Here is a 12,214-nt window from a genome sequence, read left to right as displayed (position 1 = left end):
TCCCACAGGCTCTTGCTGAGGATGGACCCCTGGAGGTCATGCATGTGGGAGTTCTCGTTTTCCCCATGCTGGACTCTGCCTTCAACTCTGCTCTGAGCTCCTCCATTGTTCTCACAGAGGTTCTCTATGCTGCTATCACCTCCCAAAGCTCCAGGGCATTTCTTGTTTCCACAAAATTCTATGAATCCTCCAATTCTCCTCTTCTGTCTTGATCCTCTCTTAGTCTTACCATTTCTTTTAGGGTCTGTGTTATGTTTTCTACATCTCTCAGTCTTGGGTAGGAGGCAGAAATCATGAGAGAGATTATGAAAGCCTGGTGACAGGCCTGTCATGTGAGGCCCTAAGTAGGCCTGAGTCTCCTGACACCCTCATCTGTGATAGAAGAACCCTCATATTGAAGGCTGTTTGGTGCCTTGAGTAACATAAATTAAAAGAACCATTTGGTTGTAAGTTTTTTCAGAGCGTTCATAGAAAAAATATGTACCTCATGCCATGAGGGACACAAGATGTCACTACATGTAAGTAGCTGGAAGGCAAGGACTCCGTGCTTTTCACCTCATTATCCCCAGTGTTTTCACAGGTCCTGGCACATAGTAGGACCTCTACAAATGCACATTGACTGATGCGATGCATAATTGAGAGATCCTACGAGGTTGTAAAAAGACACAACCTTACAATATCTTTCTGTCTTTCTCCACCAGCTTGACCCCATCCCTTCCTCACACCATACTGAGCCACATCCCTTGGGTGGGGTAAGGAATTGGTTGAGACACAGAGGAAGCTCTGTCACGAGCTAGTGTTAGCTATGACCACCTTCGCTTTAGTCTTCAAAGGTTTGTGATCCAGTCTTAGCCATTATGTGTTTTTATCCCTTGATATCCACATGAAACAAAGTTCAGTGTTTGGTGCCCTAAAATTAGTCTTGAAAAATCCAAACGGGTGTTCCAGAAAAAGAGAAAACATACTTTCTTCCCTGTCTCAGATACACCTACATTTGTAGGGTATTTCAACCAATGGTTTTTGTTTTGTTGGGGTTTTTTTTTTTTACATAAAAAGGGTTTAATTTGCAGGGGCACAGGACTCTAATCAAGCAAGCCAAATCCCATGTCGTCAACCGACTCCTCCTTCTTTTCGTCTTTCTTCTCCTCTGCTGCAGCCAGGGCAGAACCAGCAGCAGGAGCTGCAGCTCCTGGGGCAGCGGAGACGACTGCAGCCCCACCGGCAGGAACACTGGCCCGCTTGCCAATGCCCTGCGCGATGACAGCTTCAATGTTTTTTCCGTTCAGCTCACTAATGACCTTGTTGAGCCGGTCGTCGTCCGCCTCGATGCCCACGCTGTCCAGGATTTTCTTGATGTCCTTGGTGCTGGGGGAGGTATTGCCCCCGAGGGCAGCCAGCAGGTAAGAGGCAACATAGCGCATCTCGGCGGCAGCGGAGAAACCTCGCGCGTGCCACCTCGGCAGCGTCCGGAAGGGAAAAGGCTTAACCAATGGTTTTTAACTTCACCTGCTCACTGGGCTCCCCTGGGGAGCTAATTAAAAAGCCCAGTGGGCAGACCACACCACAGGAAAATAAATCAGAGTCTTTGAGTGGGGCTCAGACATTAGTACTTTTTTTTTTTTAAGATTTTATTTGGGAATTGGGGGAGGGGAACAGACAAGTTGCTGTCCTTTTGTTCGTCAGTCTAGTTGTGGAGGACGTTGCTTCACTGGCCCATGTNGTTCAGCATCTTAGCTGTGGAGGGCAGTGTCACTGGCCCTCATATGTGGGATCTGAACCGGGGCCCTCTGGTGTCCCAAGTCAGTTCTTAACCATTGCACCACTCAGCCGGCCCAGACACTTTTATCTAAGCAAAAAGTCTGAGTTGATATTAAGAAAAACATCAAGTCAATGAAGTATGGGTAGTTGAGACACAGCAAAAATCCTGAAGTTGGAGTAAGAGTCGTTGAAAATTGGAAAGCACCCTACAAAATCTTTACAACGTTATTGATTATATTCTCCAAACTGTATTTCATATCCCTGTGGCAATATTGTGGTTACCAATTTGTGCTTTCTAATCCCCTCACCTTCTCAGGGGTTATTACTTTGTGAGGGGTGTAAATGTCTAACTATTACATTGTTTTGTACACCTGAAACAAACAAACAAACAAAAAAAGTACATAAATAAATGTAAAAAAAAAAAGAAGAAGAAAATTGGAAAGCACCAGTTTAGAGGTAATGTATGAATCTTGGCAAGATGTCTGATACATAATATGCACTCAGTAAACCACAGTTGAGGTTATTATGCCTATTTTCGTTCCCAATTATAACCTCCCACCGATTATATTGTTTTCTCCAATCCCCATGTACTGCTCATGGGACTTACAGAAACAGAGGACAGGAAGCAGTTTATGCATATGCCCCATAGTGTCACGTCAACCTGTCTGGGGGTCTGTCTTCAGTTTTGCCATCTGCAGAAGGGAGAAAAGCTGGGATGATCACAGCATCACCCCTGGCTTGAGGGTGGGCCGTTATGACTTTCCTCTGAGCTGTCAGTTCCCTTTTCCCACAACCACTTTCTGGGAACTTGAGGTCACTGATTGCAACACGCTCTTCTTACACCCGTGTTCAAGAACCTGACTCACAGAAGACTTCCTCTGTCTCTGTCAGATTTCAGGCATCAAACAGGTAACCCCTTAAATGCCTAAGGCTTGAGCCTGCAGAATTCCTGCTGAGGAGATGAAGGCACTTAACTGTTGAGAATATTGGAAATCCTGGGCAAACATTCAGGTCACTAGGAGACTCGCAGAACCCAAATGGCAATGCTGGTGAGTCTACTGTGTGGTGCAGGAAAAGCATATGACATAGCAGCGATACATATAGCTTTAAAATGATAGTAGGTTTCCCTGACAAAAAGAATGCCCAGATAGCAGGCATGAGCCCCAAATTTCTCCTCATCCCATAGGGTGCATGGATGGGCTTTCTCTCTTGGATCAGAAACCATCACCGTGTTCACAAAACACTTCAGAACCAGAAAACCCAGAGTGAATCCTTGGTTGGGGTTTCTTCCATCATGGGCACATTGGTGCATTCTTGCTACATTGCTAGCCCCGATGGCAGAGCCCTCTGGGGGGGGTCTCATAGGACCAAGTGTAAACCATCACTTCCATGATTACCAATAAACAATACTGACAAGCTGGTCCAAACTTCCCCAGAATTCCTTGGACCCCCAGTTACAAAGCAACACTGTTAATCAGTGTGTTTGATTCTGCCACCAGGCGTTGGCATCATGGAGTCCATTTTTACATCAGCATGAACTGTTCAGTGCAATTCTGCTGGGATCAGCCCTTACAGCACAGTCCTGGAAGAACCATTATGTGTGGGTGCTGTACCACATTCTCTGGGGTTCACACAAATTTTTGTGAAGCTATGCTGTCTGCACTTAAAGTCATCTTCGACTCCCGGACAAGGTATGTGTTACTCACAGGCTGTTAGTCAGTGGGTTCCCCTAAAATGAAATTATCAAAAGGTCTGAAACCACAAGCTTCTACTTCCTTTTCTTCCACACCAGCTCACTGAGCCACCCTCACTGCTTTTTGTCTTTAGGTCAGGAAATATTTGTGTCTCTGCCACTTAAAAGTGTAAATTCCAATTTACCTATGCATACATTTTGACCAATTTGTCTACTTCACCATACAGGTGAACTAGTATGCTTCCTGCCAAATTGCATGTGGTAAAATTCCTTTGGTCCATATGAACTGGAAATAGGTAAACTTAGGCACGACAAGGCAGGCTCCCTTGCTCAAAAATGCAGAAGTGAGAAGGGCAGGTGCAGGAATTGGAACCCAGCTCTGTCTCAAAAGCCCATTCATTTCCTTTTGCAGAAAATCATTTGAAGTTTCCTTGTCCCAGGCATCGTTCTTTGGAAGGGTGCACAACAGGGTATGAGTGAGTGTATTGGTTATCTATTGCCGTGTTACAGTATTACCACAGATTAGTGGCATAAGCAACGCAGTTATTCTCTCCTAGTTCCAAGGGCCAGAAATTCACCCATACAGGGCTGAGGATACCATGCCTGCCAGGGCTGGGGTCTAATCTGAAGGCTGAACTGCGGAAGGGTCAACTTCTGAGCTGCAACGTAGTTCAGCTGCATACTACCTGGAGTTAGCAAAGACCTCACAGGTTACAGGCACAGTGCCCACAAGACTACCCTCACTTTAGACACCGGCTGCAAGCTCAGGTGTTCCCTGGCTACCTGCACTTGTGACCGACAGCTGAAAGCTTTGGAGATACCCAGTACACCTCACATTCAATAATTTCCTAGAGCCACTCAAAGGATTCAAGAAAATGCTATACTTAGGATTACAAGTTTATTATAAAGGATACAAATCAAGACCAGCTAAATGAAGAGACACATAGGGTAAGGTCTGGAAGGCTCCCCAAAGCAAAGTTTCCTATATTCTCAGAGTATGTCACCCTCCAAGTACATCAAGGTGTGTCACCAACCAGAAAGCTCCCCCAGCCTCAGTGTCCAGGGTTTTCATTGGGATGTAGTCACAGTCATCACACAGGTGCGGTTGATTGACTCATTGCTCATGTGATTGAGTCAATCTCCAGCCTTCCTCTCTTCCCTAGAGGTCAGGCTGATAGCACCTGGCTCTAATCCCCAACTCTCCAATCACACAGTTGGTCTTCCCGGCATGATCAAGCAGCCATTCTGAGTCCTCTCATTTGCATATCACTTTATGTAAATGATACTTCTCACTTTAAAACAACAAGTTTTTAGAAGAAGGAATCAAGTCTAAATTGGAGATTTGAGGTCAGCGATCCTCATTTGCCTCATCCCCCTAGCGGGAGGCCCCATACCCACTCCCTTGTCGGAGGTTCTTCCTGGTTGCAGACCTCCTCCTGGCTACATCTTAAGGGCTGAGTACACACAGGTCTCCAGAGGCTGCTTCTCCTGGCTGGAAGGGCCCTCACTCAGGGCTCTGGTGTTCAGCTCAGCATATGTCACTCCGTGAGGTTCTTCAGCTCTTGACCCCTGAGTTCCTTCCTCCTGAAGGTAAGCGAGGAGAAGAGGATCAAGTCTTCCAGGGAGGACTGTGCCATGGTGAGGACTGAGCAGCCCTAATAGTGTGCTGGACAGCTTTCCAGGTGGACCTCTCCAGAGCCTCCTACTCCTCAAGTCTCTGTGAGGTCCCCTCCCCTCTTGAGAGTTGGTTGGACCTAATGTCTTACATCTATCCAAGGAATATAGCAAAAACAAAAACAAAAACACAAAAGAGGAGAAAGGTGGGATGTCATGACCAAAACAGTGTCATGAAAGACTGATGCCCACTTCTCTACTGTTCTCTTACTCACTCATACTGATGAAGCCAGCTGCCGTGTTAGGAGCTGGCGTGCGGGGAAGCCTGTGCAGCCAGTGTGGTCTCCAGCACACAGCCAGCAAGGGACTGAATCCTGCCGACAGCCGCCTGAGTGAGCATGGAAGCAGATCTCCTAGGCAAGCCCTCTGCAGCCCTGGCCAGCACCTTTGTCACAGCCCTGTGAGACCCAGAGTGACAAGACCCAGTCCAGCCACACCCAGATCCTGACCTACAGTCATGGGAGGTAATAAATGTTGCTCTAAGCTTCTACACTTGGGGACTATTTGTTAAGAATCGATAATTCATACAAACAGCTACCAAAGTAAGTGTTGGCAGGAAACATCCAGTCAATCCACTGGGCCAGGAAGCAGGTTGGTTACTGCCAGGAGCTAGGGGAGGGAGGAGGAGGGACTGCTGAAAGGATGTAGGGGCTCCTTTTGGGGTGACAGATATGTTCTGGAACTAGATAATGATGATTGTTGCACAACACAACATTGGCAGTGTGCCAAATAGCACTAATTGTACACGTTAAAATAGTGAGTTTTATGTTTATTTTGCTACAATTTAAAAAATTGAATTATAAAGGGGAAAAAATAAGAGCTACTATTAATACTGCTACTGATGACTGATGCTATGTGGTGTACAGTGTGGTAGGTGCTTTACAGAGGGACCTTACCATATTCTCACCGAGAGGTGAAATATCATCCCCATTGTCCAGATGAGGAAACTGAGGCTCAGGGTAGGAATGGCACTTGCCTGGGGGCCCACAGGTAGTTATAATAACAATAGCTTCAAGATACTGAGTGCTTATGCTACACCTGGAGTCCCACTGATAGTTCTGTGGCTGTGAGCTCCTTAAGCCATCCAATTAATGCTATATAGAAGGAGGCGTTCAACCCATTTACAGACAGAAGTGTCCTCAGAAATGAGCAGTCATGGGATGAAGGTCCCACAGCCAGAGAAGGCATAGGCAGGTTTAGACCAGGTTCTCCTGAAATGTAGGGGAAGGATTGGGGTGAATGAAAGCAGAGGCCCAAACCATTGACAAAACTGGAGGGGGAGCTATGGAGAGCCCAGAATAAGGGAGGGGGCTGATGGGAAACCGCCAAACTGGAAACTCACCAGAGCAAGAGAGCAGCTCTTTACAGCTGGAGACACATCTGGAAGGGAGAAGCTTCTGCCATCATTTCACCCTAGGCTTCAGGGGTCAGGTTTACACACACACACACACACACACACACACACACACACAACATGCACATGAGCTTGCACACATGCATACTCACATGCATACACACACGAACATACATACTGACACATGCACACACCAGTGCATGTATACATGCAATACTCACACACACGTGCACACTCACTCACATATACACATTTATACTCACATGCACACAAACATGGAAAACACACACTGTGCAAACAGCACATACACACACCACACATGCATATGTACACACCTGCACAACTACACGTGCAGACTCACATGCACACCGACCACTCACATGTGCACACACCACATGCATGCATCGCATACTCATACACACAAACACACGCACACACAGATCCCCCTCACCACCACTTTCTATCCTGGGTTGATTACCTGTCACCACTTCTTCAGGTTTCTTAGAAGAGTGGGAGCTGAGAGAGAAAGAGAGTGAAGCATTGGAGATCAGGGAAGCCAGGGAGAAATCAAGGTCCTTGTGAGTAGGTGGAGGTGAGATGCAAAGCAGGGTCACATGGAGACTCATGTCTCTCCACCTACTCCCAGCTTGACGTCCCACCCTCAGGTCTCCAGGTTATTGATGCTCAGGAAAGTCTTGAGAGCCAAAGAAGAGGAAGTGGCTGGGGGCAGTGTGCTCCATGAGGGAAGAATGCAAGGAAATGACATCAGGTGAGAAGCGGAGGGTGATTGTGAGAAGAGAGACTTGAGGTGGTCAGTAGAGCTGGTTTGGGGCACAGAACAGGTTGAGGCAAGACAGAAGGGTAATTAGTCCTGGAAACGATGGAGGAAGAGGCAAGTGTTGGTTGATGGGACTACCTTTTAGTCATCTTGTCAAGAGCTGCCCCTGAAGATAAAGAAAGAGAAGAGGATGGATCAACCTTGTGGTGTTACCTCATTGTGTTTCTCCCACTTCCCCCAGAAGATGTAGCCATTTTTCTCCTGAACTCACCACAATTGGAGTATCTGTAGATGAGGAAGGCTGCGAGGAGGAAGAGTAAGGTGAAGATGATGATGAGGATGATTTCAGTGGTCCCTGGAGAGGAGAGCAGGTAAGAGGGCCAGTTGGTTTCCCAAGACTTGTTCTGATGCCTACATGTCTACCACTGATTGGGTTCCTGTGACATGCTGGAGACAAACTACATCTCTCTCCTACTTACAAGTGTCCCGGAAGAGACTTAGAAGGATGCCCACTTTACAGATGCACAAGCTGAGGGTCAGAGAGTGGAAGAAAGATTTCCAAAGGCACCCAGCTACTGAGTAGGCAGAGCCAGGACTCCGACCCCACCCACCTCGGAACACGTTGCATTGAACTACAGTCTTCTAGTGTCACCAAAATACAGACAAACATCCTGAGGACGTTACTAGTGATGGATGTCTCGCTGTCACAAGGGAGCCTTATCCCGTGCTTGTGTGACCCTGGCCCGGGCAGCTCTTTTCTCTTACCTAGTGTTGTTTCTGCTCTGTTGGAAGATTCGGTGTCTTCTAGAAGAGAATCCCTGGCTTAAAAAGGTGAAGTCACAGTAGTATACCATTGCTGTACAATTTCAAACCCTATATTATTTACAAAGGCGTACCAAGATTGTAAATGTATAAAAACATGTACACAAATGATGACACCAAGTTCAGGGTGCAAGTTTCTACTGGGGGAGGTGAGATCATGGGAATAATGTGGGGAGGAAAAGCGGACTCTTTTTCTTAATTTTTATTTGTGGAAAAGAAAAGAACTTGGAGCAAATATGACTGCATGTGAACAGAGCAATTCCAGGTAGTTATGCATGACTATCTGTTATTTTATTCTCTATTCTATTAGGTAGTATTTTTCAAATTCCTCCAAAGAAAGGAAATTCTTACATACTGTATTTCTCCATATATAAGAGGCACTTTTTTTCAAAAAATTTGGGGTCTAAAAACTGGGTGCGTCTTATACAGTGGTTGTAGATTTCAAATGCCATAGATGGAACTGAGGACAAGGCAATATATGAAGACAGTGATTTGTCATCAGACACAGATGAAGACAAGCTAATGGTTGGGAGTTTTGACAGCGATGAGGAGTTGTATGAATTTTATGATGAATAAAACTTGAGTTCAATAACTTTTATGTAATACATTTTTTTTTCAAATTTCGGGCCCCAAAATTAAGGTGCGTCTTATACATGGGAGCATCTTATACATGGGGAAATATGGTGTATGGTATAGTCTTACATATATATATATGTAATAATATACATATACTATATGTATATATAGGGTGTACATTATATATTACAGTAATTTAAAAAAATTTTATTGGAGAATTGTGGCAGAAGTCACCTGGCAGATAATCCAGCTATCAGCCTCCCAATGGTAAACACCTTACCTGTCACCCAGATCGCAAGGTGGTTACTGGGCTCTGAGGCCCAGAAAGGAGGCTTTCCCTGGAAGTACACACAGCTGTAGTCCCCAGTGTCATCAACTGCCACATTCTGAAGGGAGAAGTCTGTCTCCTTTCCTACTGGATTCTGGATCTGTATGGGAGTTGAAGTTCCCTTCTTCAGTAGAGCAAACATTATAGATTCAGTCAAATGCTCTGGCCTCTGGCACTGCAGGGTCACCTTTCCTCCTGCAGTCACCTTACCCCTTTGGTGGGGTTGGAGGAGAGGTTTAGGGAAATTCCCTGTAAGAGAAGGAAGGCTGTGAGGTCATGGGGAGAAGCCTTAGGTCCCCCCTCAACCTTGTTCTCCTGGCAGGGTTCCCAGGGAGAGTGGGAAGTGACAGACAGCCGATCTCACCCTCTTGGTGCTCTGATTCCAGGAAGATTTCCCTCCTACAGGCCCTGGATGAAGCCAAGGTCATCAGCTCTGTTCCTGTCTTTGTCCATTTCCTCTTCCCCAGCCACACACTGGAGGTGAGACCCCCTGGCCCCTCTCGTTCTCCCTCATCCCTGTCCCAGGAAGGCCTACAGCATTCTGAGCATGCTGTCCTCACCTGTCACCAGTAGCAAAAGGGCATCACTGGGTGGTGACCTTATGTGGGGGCTCTCTCTTCGGTAGTATTCACAGGTGTACTCTCCAGCATTACTGTTTTTTAAATCAGCGAGGTGAAATTCAGCCAGGCCCTCTGGGGAATCAGGAGATGGCACGAAGCCCTGAGGAAATCCGTTCTTTCTGAGAGCAAAGTTTCCATCCCTGGTAGGAGCTGAGCATCGCAGCGTCACTGTACTGTTGGCAGGAACCACCGAGCTGGGCCAGGCACTGATGGAGGGCCTGGGAAGTGACTCTGGAAGGAAGCGGAGTCCAGGGCTGGATTTGGTTCATTCACCTGCTCTCGGGAGCCCATTTAAAGAAGGCAAAGGGGAAAATGGGGCCTTTGGGAGTGAAGGATGGAGGAGGGTTTAACTGAAGAAACACTCACCATGTCTTCTTATGTCTCCTTGGCCAGCACAGAGCCCTGCAAAGGAATTGTTCATGAGACATAAGCTCCTGCCTGGAGCCCATGTCTTCACCCTGCCCTGTTCACTGCGGGACCATTCCAGGGGCTCTTCTGAGGACAGACACCTCATCATCATATTCACAAGCAGTCACAACTCCTCCCTGAGAACACAACTGGCATCAGAGTCTTTTTGCAGCTTGTGTTAGTTTCCTAGGGCTGCTGTAACAAATTACCACATATTTTGTGGCTTATAACAACACAAATGTATTATCGTGCAATTCTGTAGGTGAGAGAACTCCTACACAATGAGTCTCGCTGGCTATAATCAAGGTGTAAACAGGGCTAGTCCTTTCTGAAGACTCTAGGGGAGAATCCACTCCGCCTTCCTTTTTCAGCTTCTAGAGGCTCCTGCATCCCTTGGCTTGTGGCCTCTGCCTTCATTTTGAATAGGTGGTTGAGTCTGACTTCCTCTTCTTCCTCTCTTTACTACTTTAAGGACCCTTGTGATTGTATTGGGACCAACCAACTAATTCAGGATCATCTCTTTATTTTAAGGTCAACTGATTAGCAACTTTAGTTCCTTCGGTCACCTCAGGTGAAGGGACATAGTCACAGCTTCCAGGAATCAGGACGTGGACATCCTTGGGGAGTCTACCACACAGTCTCTCTACCATTTCTCACGTTGTCCCATGTCCCCATCTCAGGTTCCTCTTCCCTCACAATGCCTCCAGGATGTTGGATGGCCCTGCCATTTTGCCCCAAACCTAACCATTTCTCCCCATCATCCACCCTATATCCATCTTATTCTTCTACCATATCCTAGATTTCATGGTGGAGGAGAAGACAATGGGTACTAGACTTGACTCCTGATGGTTTCTATCACCCTAAGCATGTCACCCAGGTGTCTCCAGTGTGTGTCAACATTGTAGATGGCATAGGACCTATGCCTTCCCTGGGTGCCATGGCTTCTAGATTGTGAGAGACACCAATGGGAACAAAAACCATCTGGCAGGGGGAAAAAAAACACTTAGATTTTAATGACCTCTATTATTCCTAATGATCTTGGGAAAGTTCATAAGGTATCTGGAGTCACTAGAATTTAAGCCCTTGAGAGCAGAGAGTGCATCCTCAGTGCTTAGAACAGTGCTCAATAAATACATGTTGACTGACTGAGCTGAAGCTTTATGTAAAGAGAGTCATTTGCAAAGATTTCTGAAGCTCCAGAAATAATGATTTCCCAAATTCCCCTCTCAGCACAACACCATAACCACGACAGCAACTGAGAGTAGGAAAAGAGGTGGGGAGGCCCCAAACCTATGATAAGGAGCATCAAGCTGTTAAAAACTTAGTCTTTTCTTTGCCCTAGATATTTTTTCTTTAACAAATTTTTTATTAAAATATTGCTAACAAAAAAGTGAAAAAAAATATTGCTAACATACAATATTATATTAGTTTCAGATGTACACCAGAGTTATTCAACATTTACATACCTAAAGAAATGGTCACCATGATAAGTCCAGCAACCATCGGACAGTGTACCACGTTATATTATTGACTATATTCCCTGTGCTGAGATATCTCTTTCTGCTCTCATAGAATGACCTAAATGCATCTCTGACACTACAGTTGGCCATGAGTAATGACCTTGGTGCTCCAAAGTAAATCTCAAAAATCCAAAATTGACATGACTTGAAAGGGTGAGGCATATGTTCCCCATCTTTCCCATCTCGTAGTCTTACTTACAGGTCTAGATAACAGTGACCCAAGAAATGTGTTTTCTAGACATCCATGCAGGTGGTCTAGTTTGATTAGCTTATAACAGTGGTTCTCTACTGGGAACTACTTTGCCCTGCAGGGGACATTGGGCAATATCTAGAGACTTTGTTTAGCAATTTGCAAGTACAGAATACTGTATAGTTAACTTTGGTCACCATGCTGTACGTTAGAACCTCAGAACATATTCATCTTATAGCTGGGAGTTTGTGCCCTTTGACCAGCATCTCCCCATTTCCCCCACTCCCTCCCACACACCCTAGCCTCTGGTAACTACCATTCTACTCTCTGTCTGTATAACTTCAACATTTTTCAATTACACATGTAAGTGAGAACATACAATATTGGTCTTTCTCTGCTGACTTATTTCACTTAGCATAATGCCCTCAAGGTCCATCCACATTGTTGCAAATGGCAGGACTTCCATCTTTCTCCTAGCTCAGGGGTCGGCAAA

General features: G+C 45.9%; 1 protein-coding gene, 1 long non-coding RNA gene and 1 pseudogene across 15 annotated transcripts in view; 1 reads left to right on the top strand and 2 right to left on the bottom strand.

The window, feature by feature from the left end:
• TARM1 (T cell-interacting, activating receptor on myeloid cells 1) overlaps positions 1-12,214 on the bottom strand; it is a 23,512-nt gene that overhangs the window by 3,209 nt on the left and 8,089 nt on the right. Inside the window, exons 2-11 of one of the 12 annotated variants that reach the window (XM_019625719.1) lie at positions 9,970-10,005; positions 9,544-9,834; positions 8,936-9,232; positions 8,023-8,079; positions 7,529-7,612; positions 7,396-7,423; positions 6,958-6,995; positions 6,468-6,505; positions 5,664-5,734; positions 4,982-5,035 (exon numbers count right to left, since the gene is read on the bottom strand). In XM_019625719.1, coding sequence (XP_019481264.1) covers positions 5,693-5,734; positions 6,468-6,505; positions 6,958-6,995; positions 7,396-7,423; positions 7,529-7,612; positions 8,023-8,079; positions 8,936-9,232; positions 9,544-9,834; positions 9,970-10,005 — 911 coding nt within the window. In that variant the 3' untranslated portion in view covers positions 4,982-5,035; positions 5,664-5,692. Of the gene's footprint in view, positions 1-4,346; positions 5,036-5,438; positions 5,524-5,582; positions 5,735-6,467; positions 6,506-6,957; positions 6,996-7,395; positions 7,424-7,528; positions 7,613-8,022; positions 8,080-8,935; positions 9,233-9,543; positions 9,835-9,969; positions 10,006-12,214 lie in introns of those variants that run through there. The other 11 variants (XM_019625713.1, XM_019625710.1, XM_019625716.1 and 8 more) reach the window with 11 other exon arrangements.
• On the bottom strand, positions 1,068-1,436 carry LOC109372457 (60S acidic ribosomal protein P2 pseudogene; annotated as a pseudogene). The gene has a single exon (XR_002122048.1). The product of XR_002122048.1 is annotated as a 60S acidic ribosomal protein P2 pseudogene (transcript).
• On the top strand, positions 2,557-7,829 carry LOC109372458 (uncharacterized). Of its 2 annotated transcripts, XR_002122050.1 has the most exons (5): positions 2,557-2,807; positions 3,258-3,449; positions 5,355-5,589; positions 7,499-7,628; positions 7,740-7,829. It is a non-coding gene; the product is annotated as an uncharacterized LOC109372458 (long non-coding RNA). The 2 variants fall into 2 exon arrangements; XR_002122049.1 differs by having other exon boundaries at positions 7,499-7,755.

The sequence above is a fragment of the Hipposideros armiger genome, unplaced genomic scaffold (assembly GCF_001890085.2).
Source record: "Hipposideros armiger isolate ML-2016 unplaced genomic scaffold, ASM189008v1 scaffold_639, whole genome shotgun sequence".
In the NCBI taxonomy this organism is placed as follows: domain Eukaryota; kingdom Metazoa; phylum Chordata; class Mammalia; order Chiroptera; family Hipposideridae; genus Hipposideros; species Hipposideros armiger.
Note: the sequence above shows the minus strand (reverse complement) of the source record. Positions and strands in the feature narration are given on the sequence as shown.